Here is a 20,468-nt window from a genome sequence, read left to right on the forward strand (position 1 = left end):
CATCCGCCACTATTGTTTCTACCCATTGACTTAATCATGTTCTAATCTACATCTCTTAGCTACCTCTCATTAACACCCCATTATCTTCTACATTCTTAAGATTTCATTCTCCTACTAAATTGGATACATGCATAGCAAATAGCAAGCTCAAAGCTGACTACATAGTTTTGGTTACACAGCAAACAATGCAACTTTTATACTCCAATACACCCCTGAGCTATGACAACCTTAAGGAACCTGTACATCTCAATTTCATGCCCATACTTATCTGCCCCACCCCCAATAACCAGCTCTTGCCCCATTGTCCCATCTCCACCTTCTGCTCTATAGCTGCTATTGCCTCTGCCTCTTGACCCCTAGTGCCTCCAATCTCAATCTCTTTCCCCAACAGCTCCTCCCGGTGTCCCCCACCGTCACGGCTGGCTTTGGCCCATATCATCTCTTCACATTCTCTCCCTGCCTCTACCCACACCCCAGAATGTTGTCTGAACCTATTGGAGTATAAAAGTTGCATTGTTTGCTGTGTAACCAAAACTATGTAGTCAGCTTTGTGTTTGCTATTTGCTATGTATGTATCCAATTTAGTATGAGAATGAAATCTCTGTGTTGTCTCTGTACTATTGAACACATCAATGCCTTGAGAATGTAGCTAACTTATACTTACTATGTATCCAACTTATCAGCCAGAGTGAAATCTCTGTATTGTCTCTGTACTATTGAACACATCAGTAATTTAAGAATGTAGCCAAATAAGAAGATAATGGTGCGTTAGTGAGAGGCTAGCTAAGAGATAACTGTGGCCAGGGATGAGGTAACACGTGGCCCAAAAAGTAGATCAGAACATGGTTAAGTTAATGGTAGAAACAATAGTGGGAAGTCGGGAGCTGATGTACTGGTGATACGCAACTGTAGACCGATTGGATATGCTAATGCAACTAAACCAGGAGATTGCTATAAAAAATGCTATGCACAAGGATCAGTGGGCAATCAGCGACTAGCTCACTGACTGTCTCAGCTTTGATTTGCAAATTAAAGTTTAACGCTTCTTGAAGAATCTTCTGCGTCTCCTGGTCGTTTGTGGGGCACAAGAAACCACGACAAACCCCACTTTGAAACTTGTTGCCTTTGTGCACCAACAGCATGACTTTTGCTATCAGTCCCATTACCATTGTAGTGACGACAGATCTTATCAATACATTACTTATTTGTGTTTCAGATAATGTAAAATGTGTTGCTTTTCCTAAGAAAGTTTTGTTTTACTTCAATAGAGGAGCTGGCCAAGAGGTGGGAAGATCATGTATCATTGTGGAATTCAAAGGAAGAAAAATCATGGTAAGACTTTATAACAGCTAACATTTACAATTGACTTTAGGCTCATTTCTTAGTGTATTATTTTGATTAAACTGTTTATTTTCTAATACAAATGAGCATTTATTGCAAATTAGTCTTCAGTTTGTAAAGGACTTATATAAGAAAATTACATTGGACGTCATTGATGTAATTCATATAAGAACACAGGAAAACAGCAAGTGTAAATACTATACCTCTCAAGTCTAAAATTTAATATGATCGTAGTTGATTTATTGTGGCCACAACTCCGCTTCTATGCCAGTTTCCAGTAGCCCTCAATTCTCTGATGTTTCAAATATTTATCTTTGTCCACCTTAAATACTTACTGTTATCTGGCTTTCACCATCCTCTGGGACAGAGAATTCCTGTGATTCACTGTAAATCTGGGGAAAAAAAGTTTCTCATCACATGTTGGGGAAAAATATTGTTGCAAGTTACTTCTTTCTCTTGGTGCCATAATGAACGTGGAGAAGTTTATCTAAGATGACAGGAGGATAAAGATGAACTGGGGAAATGGGTTGAGGTGCAGACGATGGAATTTAACCTGAACAAGTGTGAAGTGTTGTGTTTCGGGAAGTTAAACCAGGGCAGGACTTACGCAGAAAATGATAGGGCTTTGGAGAACGCTGTAGAACAGTGAGATCTAGGTGTACGTAGTTCCTGTAAGTGACACAAGTAGCAGAGTGATGAAGTAGGTGTTTGCCTTCATTAGTCCAGCATTGATTACAGGAATTGGGCTATCGTGCAACTGTACAAGTCAGTGGTGCTACTGCACCACAATACTTGCAGTATTGTGCAGATTTCTGGTCATTGTGCTATAGGAAAGATACCATAAAGTTAGAAAGGGTGCAGAAATGATTCATGAGCAGGTTACCTGCACCAGAGAGCTTGTGTTAAAAGGGGAGGCTGGATAAGCAGGAACTTTTTATTTCCTTAAGTGAAGAAGGCTGAGGGATGACCTTATAGAGGTTTATATGAGGGACATAGATATGTCACAGTCTTTTTATCAGGACTCGAGGGGCAAATGAGAAAATCTGCAGATGCTGAAAACCCAAGCAACACACAAAATGTTGGACCAATTCAGCAGGCCAGGCAGCATCTATGGAAAAGAGTACAGTCGACAGATAAGTTTGCTATGAGAGGGAAAAAATTTAAAGGGACCTAAGAGACATCTTTTTTCACAAAAAGGATTGTGGCTATATGGAACACAGCTGGAGGAAGCTGTAGAATTCAGTGTTGTATAATTACAATGTTTAAAAGATGCTTGGACAGGCACATGGATAGCAAGTGTTTTGAGGGATATAGACCAAATACAGGTAAATGGGACTAGCCTGGATACATATTTTGGTTAGCATGGACATTGGGCTAAAGTGCCTGTTTCTGTGCTGTATGATTGTGAAGCTCTATTGACTCTTCTCTCCTCGAAGTGCTTGCATTCAGAGGACTAAGTTGTGGCTTGGGTAATGGTGAATATTTCATTCTAGTGTCTCAATGTAATTGTACTCAATATTGAATTGAATTGACTGTATTTCTTACATCCTTCACGTGCATGAGGAGTAAAAATCTTTATGTTACATCTCTGTCTAAATGTGCAATCGTAATAATTTGTAATAAATACACTCAAATCAGTGTGAGTTCATCAGTCTGATGACCTGGTGGAAGCAGCTGTCCCAGAGCCTGTTGGTCCTGGCTTTTATGCTGCGGTACCATTTTCCAGATGGTAGCAACTGGAATAGATTGTGGTTGGAGTGACTTGGGTCCCCAGTGATCCTTTGGGCCCTTTCTTTCACACCTGTCCTTGTAAATGTCCTGAATCATGGGAAGTTCACAACTACAATTGCTGTCTGCGCCACACTCTGCAGAGTCCTGCGATTAAGGGAGGTACAGTTGAATTTCCCCATGGGGATGAATAAAGTATCTATCTATCTATCTATCTATCATCTATCTATCATACCAGGCAGTGATGCAGCCAGTCACAATGCTCTCAATTGTGCCCCTGTAGAAAGTTCTTAGGATTTGGGGGCCCATACCAAACTTCCTCAATTGTCTGAGGTGAAAGAGGTGCTGTTGTGCCTTTTCACCACACATCTGTTGTGTGCAGACCATGTGAGGTCCTCGGTGATATGGATACCGAAGAAGTTAAAGCTGTTTACCCTCTCAACCCCAAGCCATTTATGTCAATAGGGGTTAGCCCATCTCCATTCCTCTTGTAATCCACAACAAGCTCCTTTGTTTTTGCGACATTGAGGGAGAGGTTGTTTTGGATTCATTGAGCCTTCTGCATGTGGATAAATAATTAAGCACAAACTTGAAGTGAAAGGTGAGTGGTCAAATTAAGATTAATTTTGCATCACAAAGTTGTGGTTTGTCTAATATAAACTTGAAGAGACTATTGAGATGGATAACTTGTGTCTCTTAATCTGAATTTAAATTTTGTGCAGTTGGATTGTGGGATACATCCTGGTCTTGAAGGAATGGATGCCCTCCCGTACATTGATCTGATCGACCCAGCAGAGATAGACCTTCTCCTTATCAGTCAGTAAGTTACTTTGGCTGAAATTTTGATCTTAGAGGAATAGAGCACATTTTCTTTGTTTTTCCCCAATTACAACAAATTCCAGCTGTGAAATGTTAATAGAAAAGTTTTGTTATCATATCCATCATCTCTCATTCACATCACTGAAGGTTTTTCCTCAAGTTTTAAAAATATTAATGCTGAAATGTTTTTAATGGTGTGTACATGTCAAGCCAGTTTTATTTAAGGTGCAAACACACACACACACACAAATATCAGATGCAAAAAGTAGTCATAGGGCACTACAGGGCTTCATTATCAAATACTGAAGTGCTATGGTTTTGAAAGTTTCAGCAAAAACAAAAATGCGATTAATCTCATTGCAAATGAGTCCATGGGTTACTCCACCTGTTCATTGCCGGATTTGAACAGGAGAAACCCATGACTCTCCATCATTCGATGCTTGAATTTTGATAATTTGACTAGATGATACTCAACCTTTTTAAATTTTGAGAATAGAAACCTCATTTATGCAACTCTTCATAACTTGTGTATGTCCTTCTATAATTTTGCTGCATTTATGTTTGACTTATTCTAAGATCATTTCATACTTTTATAGAAAACAGAATAGGGTTTAATATCACTGGCATATGTTGTGAAATTTGTTATGCAGCAGCAGTACATTACAATACATAATAAAAACATTGTTATTGTAAATTACAGTAAAGTGTATATGTAATTTTTAAAAAATGGTGCAAAAAGAGAACAAAGAAAGTAGTGTTTTGGTGTTCAAGAGTTCAGTCAGAAATCTGATGGCAGAGGGGAAGAAGCTATTCTTGAACCATTGAGTGTGTGCTTTCAGGCTCCTTTACCTCCACCCTGATAGTAACAGTGAGAAGAGGGCATGTCCTGGGTGATGGGAATCCTTAATGACGGATGCCACCATTTTGAGGCGTCACTCCTTGAATATGTCCTGGATGCTGAATAGGCTAGAGCCCATGATGGAGCTGACTGAGTTCACAACTTTCTGCGGCTTATCCTGTGCAGTGGACCGCCCCCCCCCCCCCCCCCAACCCCTCCCTAATATACCGGATGACGATGCAGCCAGTAAGAATGCTCTCCACGGTACCTCTAGAAATATGTGAGTATCTTTTGTGACATACCAGATATCCTCAAACTCCTAATAAAATATATCTGCAGTTGTGTCTTCTTTGTAACCGCGTCGATATGTTGGATGTGGGATAGCTCCTCCAAGATGTTGACACCAAGGAACTTGAAACTGCTCACCCTTTCCACTACTGGTCCCTTGATGAGGACTGGTGTGTGTTCCCTCATCTTAACCTTCCTGAAGTCCACAATCAATTCTTTGGTCTTACTGACGTTGACTACAAGTTGGTTGCTGCGATACCACTCAACTAGCTGATCTATCTTGTTCCTGTACACCTTCTCATCACCATCTGAATTTCTGCCAACAATGGTTGTATCATCAGCAAATTTATAAATAGCATTTGAGCTATGCCTAGCCACACAGTCGTGGGCGTAGAGAGAGTTGTGCAGTGGGCTAAGCATACATCCCTGAGGTGCGCCAGCGTTGATTATCAGCGAGGTGGAGATGTTATTTCCGATCCACAGAGACTGTGGTCTTCTGGTGAGAAAGTCAAGGATCCAGTTGTAGAGGGAGGTACAGAGGCCCAGGCTTTGGAGCTTTTTGATCAGAACTGTAGGAATGATTGAGTGAAATGCTGAGCTGTAGTCAACAAACAGCAGGCTGACATACGTATTAATATTGTCCAGGTGATTCAAGGCCACATGAAGAGCCAATGAGATGGTATCCACTGTAGACTTCTTGTGGCATTAGGCAAATTGCAGTGGGTCCAGGTTCTTCACCGTTAGGAGTCTTCACCAGCCCCTCCGACCTTCCCCTCTCTGAGGCAGAAAGTTTTGTCCTCAGTAAGGGGGACCTTTGTCCCCCTGCGCCCACACCTCAATGAGTTTTGCGCCCACCACGCGCTGAGCTCTTCCACCGCCTCCTTTGGCAAGGACTCCACACCACACCAATAACCCCTTTTTCCGTCTTCAAACCTCCTCCTCTTCCTTGGCACCCCACTTTAATCTTTTGCCTACTCTGGAACTTTACATTGCCAATGCTTACGGGATATCAACCATCTTGTCTTCACCATTCCTCTCTCCAATTCCAATCTCACTTCTTCCGAATGCTCTGCTCTCCACTCCTTCTGCACTAATCCTATCTTCATCATCAAACCCACAGAGAAGTGGGCTTCTACAGTAGTCTAGCGGATTGACTTCTACCTTACTGAGGCCCAGTGACAACTATCAGGCACCTCCTCTTACTCATCCCTTGAGCAGGATCCCACTAATGAGCACCAGGCTATTGTCTCCCACACCATCACTGACCTTATCAGCTCTGGGGATCTCCCATCCACTGCTACCAACCTCATAGTTCCTGCACCCCGCACCTCCCATTTCTTCCTCCTACCCAAGATCCACAAACCTGCCTGTCCAGGTAGACCCATTGTTTCTGCTTGTTCCTGCCCCATTGAACTCATATTTGCATTCCTCAACTTCAGTCCCTTCCTACCTACATCCGTGACACCTCACACATTCACCTTGTGTTTCCTCCTACCCTCCCCTCACCTTCTAACTCCGACTCCTCGTCTTTTTCTTCCTGATGAAGGGTCCGGCCCAAAACATCGACTGTATTCTTTTCCGTAGGTGCTGGCTGGCCTGCTGAGTTCCTTCAGTATTTTGTGTGTGTTGCTTGGGTCCAGGTCCTTGCTTAGGCAGGAGTTGATTCTAGCCAACAACCAACTTCATCTCTGTAGATGTTAGTGCTACTGGACAATAGGCGTTAAGGCAGCTCACCCTGCTCTTCTTGGGCACTGGTATGATTACTGCCCTATCGAAGCAGGTGGGAACTTCTGACTAGTGTTGAGAGATTGAAAATATCTGAACACACCTGCCAGTTGGTTGGCATGGGTTTTCAGAGCTTTGCTGGGTACACCATCGGGGTGTGTCACCTTGAGGGTGAGCATTGCACTGTCCATAATCTCTGAAAGAAAAAAGCTCTGTACAATTCAACCATTACTTCCTCAGTTTTGTGTTCTAGTCTTGATACATAAGCAATATTCTAACATTAGCTTATAATGATACACATTCGAATCCAATCCGAACAGCCTCCCGGTTACCCTACCCATCCCCATCCACCTTTGTATTTTGCCTGTAACTCAAGTTTTTCCATTTTCCATTGTACCTTCTAACTTCGAACTTAAGAGTTCGCTATAAACCCAGGAAAACACCCGTGAAATATATGGTGAAAGAGAAATGAGCAATCATTAAGTTCTGGCAAGCAGAGGGCATTCTTTTATCTTTCTACCTCCCAAACACTTAATTGAACTGTGTCCAGTACTGTATGTTGAAATTTTACCTAATCACTTCTCAATTCCTATCTGAAATGATTATTTGTAGGTTTTCCGATTGGCTCAAAAGCAGTGGGTGTATGCTTATAACAAATGTAGTCTCTGCAGATTTTATAAGGTGTTACAAGCTTACTGTAGGTTTGAGATTCGTAAGTGAATTTTAAACAACTACAGATGAAAAACCTATAATGCTGGAAGTGCTTGGCAAGTCGGATAGATTCTGTTTCAGTTAACGTTTCAGAGCCAAAGCTATTTTCAGCACTTCCTGTTCTTACTTAAGTTACTGGTCAGATTGTATTTAAGTGAATAAACTATTTCAACCAGATATGTTAGATAAAAAAGGATCTAGTGCTTTCCCAGATTATATAATGCATATAAGCTCTTCTCAAGCTTCCAACTAGGTACTGGTATCAATTTTAATCGGTGCCATCTTCATCAATGAAGATGCCTGAACATGTCTAGTATTTGTACCCCTGTTGTCTGTCCCTCCTGATTGGTTAGTCTTCATCCAATCAGGATTCTGCTGTCCCACCTTGTTTCCAATCGAATCCCAGTTCTAACTTAGAGCGAGACCTTCGTCTTTGTGAATGCAAAGCAGCGTATGTCGGCCAGGCAGGATGGTCGGTGGAAACCCTCATCAAGGAGCACAGGAGGTGTGTCTGTTTTGTTTACCTGGAGAAATTGGCGGTAGCAGAATATTACATTCGCAATGGCCCTAGGATTGACTTTGGCAGCACAAAACTACTGTGCTGTACCTGATGAAGGAAGCCATTTAAATAAAACTAGAGGAAAAGAACTTTAACAAAGACGATGGTCTCGCTCAAAGTTAGAACTGAAATTCAATAGAAAACGAGGTGGAATAGCAAAAACCTGATTGGATAATGACTAATCAATCAGGAGGGACGAACGATGATTATAAATACCATCGGAAGAGATGTGCCCAGGCATCTTTCCTGATGAAGATGGTGGACTTTGTCTTCGAAGTGTAAGTTAAAATCGATGCCTGTAACCGACTGGAAGCCTGAGAAGAGTTTATTCATGATACATTGGATGTTATCATGCATCAGGTTAACCTTCTAGAAGGGATTCCATAATGTGTTTGGGATTTTTTTTTCCAATGAAATAGTTGGTTAGTTAGAGTTTTATTGTCATTGCTGAGGACAACGAGATTACAGTGGGGCTTCCCTTCTTCCACCATCAACGCTCCCCTCACCTACATCTTTTGCATTTCATGCAAGTCTGCCCTCACCCCAACATCCCACCAGCCCACCAGGAATAGGGTTCCTCTTGTCCTCACCTACTACCTCATCAGCCACAACGTCCAACACATAATTCTCTGTGACTTTTGCCACCTCCAATAGGAACCCACCACCAGGCTCATCTTTCCCCCTCCTCACCCCCCACTTTCTGTTTTCTTGAGGGATTGCTCCCTTTCCGACTCCCTTGTCCACTCCTTCCTCCCTACTGATCTCCCTCCTGGTATTTATCCTTGCAAGCAGAACCAGTGCTACACCTACCCTCACTACCATTCAGGGCCCTAAACACTGCTTCCAGGTGAGGCGAAACTTCACCTGTTAGCCTGTTGGGGGTCATCTGCTCTATCCAGTCCCCCCAGTGTGGCCTCCTGTACATCAGTTATACCAGACGTAGATTTGCTGAGCACATAAGCTCCATCCACCAGAAAAAGCGGGATCCCCCAGTGCACACCAATTTAAGTTCTACTTCACATTCCCATTTGACATGTCAGTCCATGCCCTCCTCTAATGCTACAATTAGGCCATACTCAGGTTGGAGGAGCAACACTTTATTTCATCTGGGTAGTCTCCAACCTGATGGCATGAACATTGATTTTTCATACTTCCTGTAATGCCCACCTCTCTCCTTCACCATTCCCCTTACCCATTTCCCTCCCTCACCTTATTTCCTTACCATCCCATCACCTCCCTCTAGTGGTCCTCCCCCCTCCCTTTCTTCCATGGCCTTCTGTCTTCTCCTATCAGGTTCCCCTTCTCCAGCCTTTTATTTCTTTCACCAATCAACTTCCCAGCTCTTTGCATAACCCCTCCCCTTCCCAGTTTCACCTATCACCTACTACTTCATATTTCTTCTTCTCCTTCCCCCCCACCTTCTTAATCTGACCTCATCTTTTTCCTCCAGTCCTGAGGAAGGGTCTTAGCCTGAAACGTCGACCGTTTACTCTTCCATAGATGCTGGTTGTCCTGCTGAGTTCCTCCAGCATTTTCTGCCTGTCAACACGTACGTGATTTGACCACAGCATCTGCAGTGTTTTTCTTTGTGTTTTCTGCCTGTCGTTTGGTTTTCCAACACTTTCAGATTTTCTGTTGTTTGTCATTGCAGTGCTTCTCCATTCAGTGCAATTCAATTACTGAAAACATAATGACTACATTTAACATAACGGGTGAAATATTTAGAATGCCATTTAAGTTACAACTGAATTAAAAACTAACAACTCTAAGTTTAAAAGAAACAGTGGCTGCTCCAGTCAAGTATTGCACATGCCTGTGTTATAAAATATGATTAAATACAGCATCAAGAATTAAAGCTGAAATTCATAAAGAAAATACAAAGAGATCTGAAATCAAAGGAAAGTAATTAAACCCAGATATTACAAATGCCATATATTGCACTCAGAGATTGTCCATAGTGCCGATGGACTATGGGTGGGGTAAGTGGGGGGCTTTGTTCAGTTGCATGACAGCCCTGGGGAAAAAGGTGTTTTTCAGTCTGGATGTCTGTGCAGAGATGTTTCTGTATCTCCTGGCAGATGGTAGGAGATTGAACAGGTGGTTACTGGGGTAGGATGAGTCCACCACGATATTGTAAGCCTGGCGTAGACAGTGTGAGTTGTAGATGGTTTCTTGTGAAGTCTTGATCACTCATTGAAGTGCTTTCTGGTCCACTTTGTTTCAGCTATTGTACCATACTGTCATAAAATAGGTCAATATGCTCCCAATAGCACCTCAGTAAAGGTTTATCAGTAGATTTTGGAGCAGATTTGCTCTTTTTTAACTCCTTAGATATAGGTGCCGCTGAGCCTTCCCTTCTGTCGAGGTTTATTGGTCCAAGTGAGGTCCTCAGATGTTCACCCTCAAGAACTTAAAGCTGGAGACCCTTTCCACTGCTTCACTGCTTATGAGTAGTGGAGCTTGTTCATACCTTCTTGATTGCCTGAAGTCGATAATCATTTCTTTGGTATTTGTAGAGAGATCGGCAAATTTGATGATGAAGTTGATGGCACAGTCATAGTGTAAAGGAGTGGGCTCAGTACTTATCCCTGCGGTGTACCGGTGTTGATGTGTACTTGACTAGCCTGACAATCGGTGTGATTGGTAAGAAAGTCCAGAATCCAGTTGCAAATTGATGTATTGAGTCCCAGATTGTGTAGTTTTAATGGACGCCTTGGTGGTGAGTGTGGTTTTGAAGGCGGAACTATAGTTGATAAAAAGCATTCTTGTGTCGGTGTCCTTATATTCTAGGTGTTCCAGTACAATGTGGTGAGCAATGGAGATGGCATCCTCAGTTGATCTGTTTGCCTTGGCCCAGAGTAGCAGGGATGATGTTCTTAATGTGGGACATAACTGTTCTCTCCAGGCACTGGGCAGTTATGGGGGTGAGTGCAACTGATCTGTAGTCTTTAAGGCATTTTACTGCAGACTGCTTTGGGATTGGTATGATGGTTGCTGTTTTGAATCATACAGGGACCACAGCAAGGAACAGAGAGAGATCTTTAGTAAAAACCTCAGCGAGGACCTGTCCAGGTATGCCGTCTGGTCCAACTGCTCTGCTTGTGTTGATATTGTGGAGAGTACGTCCCACCTCGTGTGCTCAGTGTCAGCACTGTACCCTTCTCAGGTGTCGAGGCATTCATCACTGATTCGACGTTGTCCCTGTCAAACCGATCTAAGAAGTTGCCAAGCTCACATTACTGTTTGCAGGGATAGGACATCTTTCCTTCAGGCAGTGATGGACTTGATGCCTTCCCATATGTGTTATTAGGGTCGGCGGCATTATTGAAGTGTGTTGTTGGCAGTTTTAAGTTTGGACCTGGCTTCCTTGTATGCTGCAGCTTAAGTGGATCAGTAAGCAGCATCTCAAGTCCTGAGCAACTTTTGGAATTTGTCGTTCATCCATGGCATCTGACTTGGGAATGCACAAATGTTTTTATTGCTGGTGATTTTGTCTACACCAGGGGTTTCCAGCCTTCCTTAAGCCATGGACTAATATCATTAAGCAAGGGGTCTGTGGAGCCCAGGTTGGGAATCCCGAGTGTGTTTGATATAGTGCATGACCTCTGATTCAGTTCCCAAATCATGCGCTGCTTGACATGCAAGCAGGTTCCAGTGTGTGCACTTGAAACAGTCCTGAAGCCGTGAGACAGCTTCCTCAGGCCATGCTGTCACTGACTTGGTAATTGCTTTTGTGTTCCTTATCACTAGTCTGGGGTTAGAAATAAAGACAGGTGGTCGGACAATTCCAGGTGAGGGCACGAATAAGCACTGTATGCCCCCACAAAATTGGTGTAAATCTAGTACATTGTATTGTTGCCTCTTGTGGGCCATTTTACATTCCAGCAAAATTTAGGGAATGCTTTCTTAAGGTGGCTTGATTGGAATCACTGGCTATGATGAAGGCACCCTCAGAGTGGGCAGACAGTTACTTATTAGTAATATCTAATTTGGTGTTGGCTTGTGGTGGAATATGGACCACTGTGATGTAAAGAACTGTGAATTCTCTTGGTAGATGGAAAAGCCTGCACTTTAGCATGAGATATTCCAGTTTGGGACAGCAGTGACTATCATTGATGACAGAGTTCATGCATCAGATATTGTTGGCATAAATGCATCAGCCACTGCCTGATTCTTACAAGGATCTTGCATCCTGTTGGCCTGTTAGGCAGTGTGGCCTGCTAGCTCAATAGCTGCGTCGGGCACATTATAATCCATCCAGATTACGGTCAAGATCTTTACACAGCAGTCGGGTAAATTCCTTTGTATGGCAAGTCTCAATCTGAATTTCATCTGTTTTGTTAGCAATCAATGGGATGTTTGCAAGGAAGGTGCTTGGAAATGGGGGCTTGAAGGTGCAGCGTTTAGCCTAGCACAGATCCTAACACACTTCTGCTTCCTCTGGTTGCACTGTCTGCCATCATCTCCCAACTGGGGTTGCTGTCCAGGCTTGCCCCGGTGTAACATCATGTGTTTCGTGAGAGTGAGCTGAGAGCTCTTATTACACATGATATTCAGAAGTTCTTTCGGCTATATAATAGAACATTTGTCTGATGTGGTGAACTTGAAGCCACTGTGACTGTGTGCCGCCATCTTGTAGCAGTGTCAAAGTAGATTAACTATCTTTGCCTTACAAGAAAGGTGAATCTGTTTCTGACTGAGATGGTAATTCTTTTGAAAAGAGAGTAAAAGAGCCTTTCATATAAGTTAGGTACGCCTTGGCTACTTCCATCATCCAAAGGAGAATATTCCAGAATTTATTTTCCCTCCTTTTTAACAAGTTTCTGTCTAGAAATCATTTGGTTTGAGGTAGGTATTTAATATTCACTGTTTTCTGCTGGATGAAACTGACTAGATGGACCAATCATCTTTCTCCATCTTGTATCTGCATCTTCAGTTATATTGTGTTTGCAACTTCAATTACATTGGTTTGACATGTACATACCATTAGAAATATTTTAGCATCCATATTCTAAACAGTTAAGGGAGGAAGTTTTAGTGATGTGAACAATAAGGAAGATATACTGTTAAAATAAATACTGTTGTTAAAATAAATTGCTTGGTTCATGTTTTACAGCAATGGCTTTTGTTTGCAAAGACTAAATACTGATGCAACAATATTTATGTACAATTAACCTTTCTGTTTTTAACATGATCATTTGTTAGTTTCCATTTAGATCACTGTGGTGCACTTCCATGGTTCCTGCAAAAAACTAGTTTTAAAGGCAGAACATTTATGACACATGCTACAAAAGCAATATATCGCTGGCTGCTGTCCGATTACGTCAAAGTCAGGTGAGAGAAAGTATCTATTTTTTTCCTGCTAAGTCAGTTGTGCTGCCCTCAAACATTCCTTTTTATAAAAAGTAACTTTTGTCCTGATGCAAGGTCACAGCCTGAAACATCCACACGTCTCCTGACTTGCTGAGTTCTATCAGCATTTTGTTACTCATGATGCCAGTATTTGCTGAATTTTGTATCGCTCTCAGTTCCAATTTTCAGTTGATGTCTAATTGTCTTATGTGCTCTGAAATTTGAATAGATCTGCACAACCAGCACTGTGATTTTATCTTATTTCGTGATAGAGCATGGAGTAGGCCCTTCTGGCTCGTCAAGTAACGCCAACAAATGTGATTAATCCTCACCTAAATATCAGGAGAATTTACAGCGACTGATTAACTTGCCAGTAGGTCTGTGGGAGGCAACTGCAGGGGACAGAGAAAACCCATGCATTCCACAGGGGGGACATACAGACTTCTTACAGAAGAGCCCCAAATTGACCTCTGAACCCTGGAACACGCCGGGCTCTAATAGTGTCGGGCTAACCACTACGCTGTTTTGGATTTGGATGTTATGTAATGCAGCCACTTTTAGGCCTCAGGATTCATTAATGTTTCACTTCAAATATTCATAGGAAATTTACATTCAGGATGAGGCCATTTTGCCTGTGTGCATAAATAACTACCCATGGTCCTGCATATTTAAGTACTTTTTAAATGTGGTGAGGTTTTATGCTTATCACCCTTCCACCCTCTGGGTGAGAAAACTTTTCTTCAACTCCCCTTTAATGCTTTGATTTATGTGAGCTCTTGATATCACAGTGCACGTGTTTATGATTAACATATGTTTTTTTTGTCATTAAGTAATATCTCTGCAGATGATATGCTTTACACAGAATCAGATCTAGAAGAAAGCATGGATAAGATTGAAACAATCAACTTTCACGAAGTGAAGGATGTGGCAGGTATCAAATTTTGGTGTTACCATGCAGGCCATGTCCTTGGAGCAGCCATGTTCATGATTGAAATAGCTGGAGTGAAGGTACGTAACAATATACGTATACTCAAGTGATAAATTACAGAAATATTCTAAAGCAATGGTTCCCAAATTGTTTTAGGTAACCGCCCTCTTGGTTCCCAGACCACATCCCCAGTGCCACCCTCTCCCTTTCAGACTTTACTTAAAAACTGTGATGAATTTTGATTTACCATGCACAGTGAAAGAAAATAGGAACAACAAATTCAAAGAATTGACAAATAATTGTAAAAAAAATTCAAATCTATTTAAAGCTACAAATAAAATTATTTCTATAGTTAATTAGAGTAAAACTAAATACATCAAATCTCCTAGAGCGTACATTAGTAGAAACATAGAACATAGAAACATAGAAAACATACAGCACAATATAGGCCCTTCGGCCCACAAAGCTGTGCCAAACATGTCCCTACCTTAGAACTACCTAGGCTCTACCCATAACCCTATATTTTTCTAAGTTCCATGTAGCCATCCAGGAGTCTCTTAAAAGACCATATCGTTTCCACCTCCACCACCGCTGTCGGCAGCCCATTCCACACACTCACCACTCTCTGCGTTTTAAAAAAAAACAACAACTTAACCCTGACATCTCCTCTGTACCTACTTCCAAGCACCTTAAAACTATGTCTTCTCGTGCTAGCCACTTCAGTCCTGGGGAAACGCCTCTGACTATCCACATGATCAATGCCTCTCATTATCTTGTACACCTCTATCAGGTCACCTCTCATCCTCTGTTGCTCCAAGGAGAAAAGGCCGTGTTCACTCAGCCTATTCTAATAAGGCATGCTCCCCAATCCAGGCAACATCCTTGTAAATCTCCTCTGTACCCTTTCTATGGTTTCCACATCCTTTCTGTACTGGGGCGACCAGAATTAAGCACAGTACTCCAGGTGGGGTCTGACCAGGGTCCTATATAGCTGCAACATTTCCTCTCGGCTCTTAAACTCAATCCCACAATTGGTGAAGGCCAATACACTGTATGCCTTCTTAACCACAGAGTCAACCTGCATAGCAGCTTTGAGTGCCCTATGGACTCAAACCTCAAGATCCCTCTGATCCTCCATACTGCCATTAATACTATACTCTGCCATCATATTTGACCTACCAAAATGAACAGTCTCACACTTATCTGGGTTGAACTCCATCTGCCACTTCTCAGCCCAGTTTTGCATCCTATCAGTGTCCTGCTGTAACCTCTTACAGCCCTCTACACTATCCACAACACCTCCAATCTTTGTGTCATCAGCAAACTTACTAACCCATCCCTCCACTTCCTCATCCAGGTCATTATTAAAAATCACAGAGTAAGGGTCCTAGAACTGATCCCTGAGTCACTCCACTAGTGACTGACCTCCATGCAAAAATGACCCGTCTACAACCACTCTTGGTCTTCTGTGGGCAAGCCAGTTCTGGATCCACAAAGCAATGTCCCCTTGGATCCCATGCCTCTTTACTTTCTCATTAAGCCTTGCATGGGGTACCTTATCAAATGCCTTGCTGAAATCCATATAAACTACATCTACTGCTCTTCCTTCATCAATGTGTTTAGTCACATCCTCAAAAAATTCAATCAGACTCATTAAGCACAACCTGCCCTTGACAAAGTCATGCTGACTACTCCTCTCCAAATGTTCATAAATCCTGCCTCTCAGGATCTTCTCCATCAACTTACCAACCACTGAGGGAAGGCTCATTGATAACTAGTAGAGTGGATAGGGGAGAGCCAGTGGATGTGGTATATTTAGATTTTCAAAAAGCTTTTGACAAGGTCCCACACAGGAGATTAGTGTGCAAACTTAAATCACACGGTATTGGGGGTATGGTATTGATGTGGATAGAGAATTGGTTGGCAGACAGGAAGCAAAGAGTGGGAGTAAACGGGACCTTTTCAGAATAATAGGCAGTGACTAGTGGGGTACCGCAAGGCTCAGTGCTGGGACCCCAGTTGTTTACAATATATATTAATGATTTAGACGAGGGAATTAAATGCAGCATCTCCAAGTTTGCGGATGACACGAAGCTGGGCGGCGGTGTTAGCTGTGAGGAGGATGCAAAGAGGATGCAGGGTGACTTGGATAGGTTAGGTGAGTGGGCAAATTCATGGCAGATGCAATTTAATGTGGATAAATGTGAGGTTATCCACTTTGGTTGCAAGAACAGGAAAAGAGATTATTATCTGAATGGTGACCAATTAGGAAAAGGGGAACTGCAACGAGACCTGGGTGTCATTGTACACTAGTCATTGAAAGTGGGCATGCAGGTACAGCAGGTGGTGAAAAAGGCGAATGGTATGTTGGCATTCATAGCAAGAGGATTTGAGTACAGGAGCAGGGAGGTTCTACTGCAATTGTACAAGGCCTTGGTGAGACCACACCTGGAGTATCGTGTACAGTTTTGGTCCCCTAATCTGAGGGAAGACATTCTTGCCATAGAGGGAGTACAAAGAAGGTTCACCAGATTGATTCCTGGGATGGCAGTACTTTCATATGAAGAAAGACTGGATCGACTAGGCTTATACTCGCTGGAATTTATAAGATTGAGGAGGGATCTTATTGAAACGTATAAAATTCTAAAGGGATTGGACAGGCTAGATGCAGGAAGATTGTTTCCGATGTTGGGGAAGTCCAGAACGAGGGGTCACAGTTTAAGGATAAAGGGGAAGCCTTTTAGGACCGAGATGAGGAGAAACTTCTTCACACAGAGAGTGGTGAATCTGTGGAATTCTCTGCCACAGGAAACAGTTGAGGCCGGTTCATTGGCTATATTTAAGAGGGAGTTAGATATGGCCCTTGTGGCTAAAGGGATCAGGGGGTATGGAGAGAAAGCAGGTACAGGGTTCTGAGTTGGATGATCAGCCATGATCATACTGAATGGTGGTGCAGGCTTGAAGGGCCGAATGACCTACTCCTGAACCTATTTTCTATGTTTCTATGTCTATAATTAGAAGTATAAATCACATGTATCAGTATAGCAATGGAATAAAAGGAATTACAGAGGAGCTAGGAGGGGGGATACTGGCTGGTGTGATGGCAGAACAGAGGTGGCTGAAATTCTGGGAATAGTTCAGAAGGCGCAAGTGGGAATAAAGGGGGTCTTTTCTGGTTGGCTGCCAGTGACTAGTAGCGTTCCTCGGGGGTCAGTATTGGAACCGCTTCTTTTCACATTGTGTGTCAGTGATTTAGATCGTGCTATTGATGGCTTTGAGGCAAAGTTTGTGGATGATACGAAGACAGGTGGAGCGGTAGGAAATGATGAGGAAGCAATGTGATTGCAGCAGGACTTAAGAGACAAAGTGGAAGAATGGTCCAAAAAGTGACAGATGGAATACAGTGTTGGGAAATGTATGACAATGAATTTTGGTACAAGGAACGATAGTGCGGACTATTACCTAAAGACACCTATTAATGAGAGAGTTCAGAGGAGAATGGTCAGACTGGTTCAAACTTACAGGAAAGCGACGGTGACTCAAATAACCACACACTACAATGGTTTGCAGAACAGCATCTCTAGAAGCACAAAACATTGAACCTTGAAGTGGACGGGCTTCAGCTGCAGAAGACCACGTACATTCACTGAGCTGCCACTCTATTAAATCTCACATTGTAAATCAACTAGGCTATTCAATATTTTCAAACAAAAACACCACAGAAGTATTTGGAGAGAACAGCATCAAAATAACAGCAACACCTCCAACCTTTGTATCATCAGCAAACTTACTAACTCATCCCTCCACTTCCTTATCCAGGTCATTTATAAAAATCACAAAATGTAGGGGTCCCAGAACAGATCCCTGAGGCAATCCACTGGTCACCGACCTCCATGCAGAATATGACCCATCTACAACCACTCTTTGCCTTCTGTGGACAAGCCAGTTCTGGATCCAACTATTCACTACTTCATTGCTTTTTCGTCTTTCAGTGAGATGGATGAGCTTGGTGCAGTGATAATCAGCTTCTCACCATCAGGCTGATGGTCACTTACAAGTCTCAGATCCCCTTGCTCAGTAATTTGCACTCTGTTTCATTGCTTTGAAAGAGGTTGGGCAACTGAACTGAAATTGCACTCCACTAAAAGTGATGTTGGAAGGGCAATAAGGAACATGTTGACCTTCTTCCACACTGCAAGGTAGCGTTCAGAGATTTCTTTCTTGATGTAATTTTTTTACTCTTGGCTTCAGCTCAAAGTCATTTTGTGAGGAGACCAGTTCTTCCTCAATCCTTTCTGCTAATTTCTCAATACGAGTGTTCAAGAATGGAATTATTACCCAATCTGGAATTTAAATCGAGAGAAGATCCTGGATTTTCTCTGACATTTCTATGCAGCATACCCAAGGAATGCACAGTATACTTGAAGATCATCATCTGGTATTCTTTCTTTAGGGTTAACTTGCACAGAAATGTGTAGATGACTGATTTAATTTGATAAGATTCACATCATTTTAATGTCAAAAGTAAAATTTATTATCAGAGTACTTATATCACAGAGATTCTTTATACTGCTGGCATACTTAACAAATCTATAGAACGGTAACTGTAAACAGGATCAGTGAACAACAAACTGTGCAAATGCAAATATAAACAAATAGCAATAAATAACAAGAGCATGAAATAACAAGATAAAGAGTCCTTAAAGTGAGACCATCAGTTGTGGGAACACCAGAAATAGAATGAATGTCATTATCTCCCTTTGTTCAAGAGCCTGATGGTTGAGGGGTAGTAACTGTTCTTGAACCTGGTGGTGCGAACCTGAGGCACTTGTACCTTCTACCTGATGGCAGCAGCAAGAAAAGAGCAAGGCCTGCGTGATGAGGATCTTTGATGATGGATGCTGCTTTTCTACGGCAACATTTCATGTAGATCTGCTCGATAATTAGGAGGGCTTTACCCCTGGGGCACATTGGGTGACACCCTTGCTGTTTCTTTTGTATTTGTCTGTTTTTTACAAGGATGAGTTGCTAGCTTGATGCTGAACCCAGTATGGATGCAAAGAGCTGGCCAGATTCCGTTCTGGGACCAAGCTACTCAAAATCCACTACACCACTGGCAGGCGAAATAAGTAATGTCATGCCTAACATTCTCGAGTTGATTACTGAATGCAGCATTTGAGTCTTCAAAGAATTTTATCACAGTTTCAAAAATCACATAAAAACATCTCTGGCAGTTTCCATTTGAGAGCCATATGACTTACGTTTGCAACAACAATGATTCAGACTGTTCATTATTCACAAAACAAAGCTCTTGAAATCGTCAAGAATTGAGAGCAGGGAACTTGATTTGATTTACCACTATGATAACAGTATTTAATGGTTTGTGCAAATGATCACATAGGGTTTTTTGTGACAAGATGTTTTCTGTGAATTACACAGTGATTGGTAAATAAGATAAGTACAGCTTTTTCAAGAAGGCAATAACCCCACGGTGGCATCTTGTCTTTTTCCATCTGTTGCGCAAGCAAGAACGTTGATGAGCGAAATGTCCTCTGAAAAATTGCTCAACAATACCAACTATTGATTTCCCCCTTCATATCCATTTCCAGTCCCTTTGGAAATAATAGTTCTAAACCATGCTTTCATCTTGTATGAAGTGAACGTGAAGGGATACAGGGAGAAGGCAGGAGATTGGGGCTGAGAGGAAAATTGGATCGTCTGCCATAATGACAATGGGCCAAACGGCCTAATTCTGTTCCTATATGTTATGGTCTTATGGAGTATAACTAAGAAACAAAGATTCATGTCTGTCAAAGTTGACCCATCCAACTACTGTAGAGCAAATTCTATTGTCCTAAGTATGTTGCACAATCTCAGGCATTTCAGCTATTCATCTTTGAACAGAGTTAAGGCTGAGTGGAATCACTTTAATTATTTGGTCTGGTGACAATGAAAACCGTACTTAGAACCTTCCTTACTGCTAGCAGAATCAATTCTGCTCCAGTTGTAAGGGGTTTTCCAGATTTAGCGTTGAGCAATGAAATGTTGTATGAAGCACACGAACCATCACTATTTTGTTGGGAATTGCTGGCAAACATGTTTTGAAATGTTTTTCATTTCTCAAAGTTTCCACAAAGTGATTGAAAATAAGCCAAGTTCTTGTTTGCTTTATCAGTGTA

General features: G+C 42.1%; 1 protein-coding gene across 1 annotated transcript in view; it reads left to right on the plus strand.

The window, feature by feature from the left end:
* cpsf3 (cleavage and polyadenylation specific factor 3) overlaps positions 1–20,468 on the plus strand; it is a 59,308-nt gene that overhangs the window by 8,842 nt on the left and 29,998 nt on the right. The window contains exons 2-5 of the mRNA XM_073056884.1: positions 1,269–1,332; positions 3,792–3,889; positions 13,215–13,343; positions 14,192–14,369. Of these exons, the coding sequence (XP_072912985.1) occupies positions 1,269–1,332; positions 3,792–3,889; positions 13,215–13,343; positions 14,192–14,369 (469 nt within the window). The remainder of the gene's footprint in view (positions 1–1,268; positions 1,333–3,791; positions 3,890–13,214; positions 13,344–14,191; positions 14,370–20,468) is intronic.

Source organism: Hemitrygon akajei, chromosome 9, assembly GCF_048418815.1.
Source record: "Hemitrygon akajei chromosome 9, sHemAka1.3, whole genome shotgun sequence".
NCBI lineage: Eukaryota > Metazoa > Chordata > Chondrichthyes > Myliobatiformes > Dasyatidae > Hemitrygon > Hemitrygon akajei.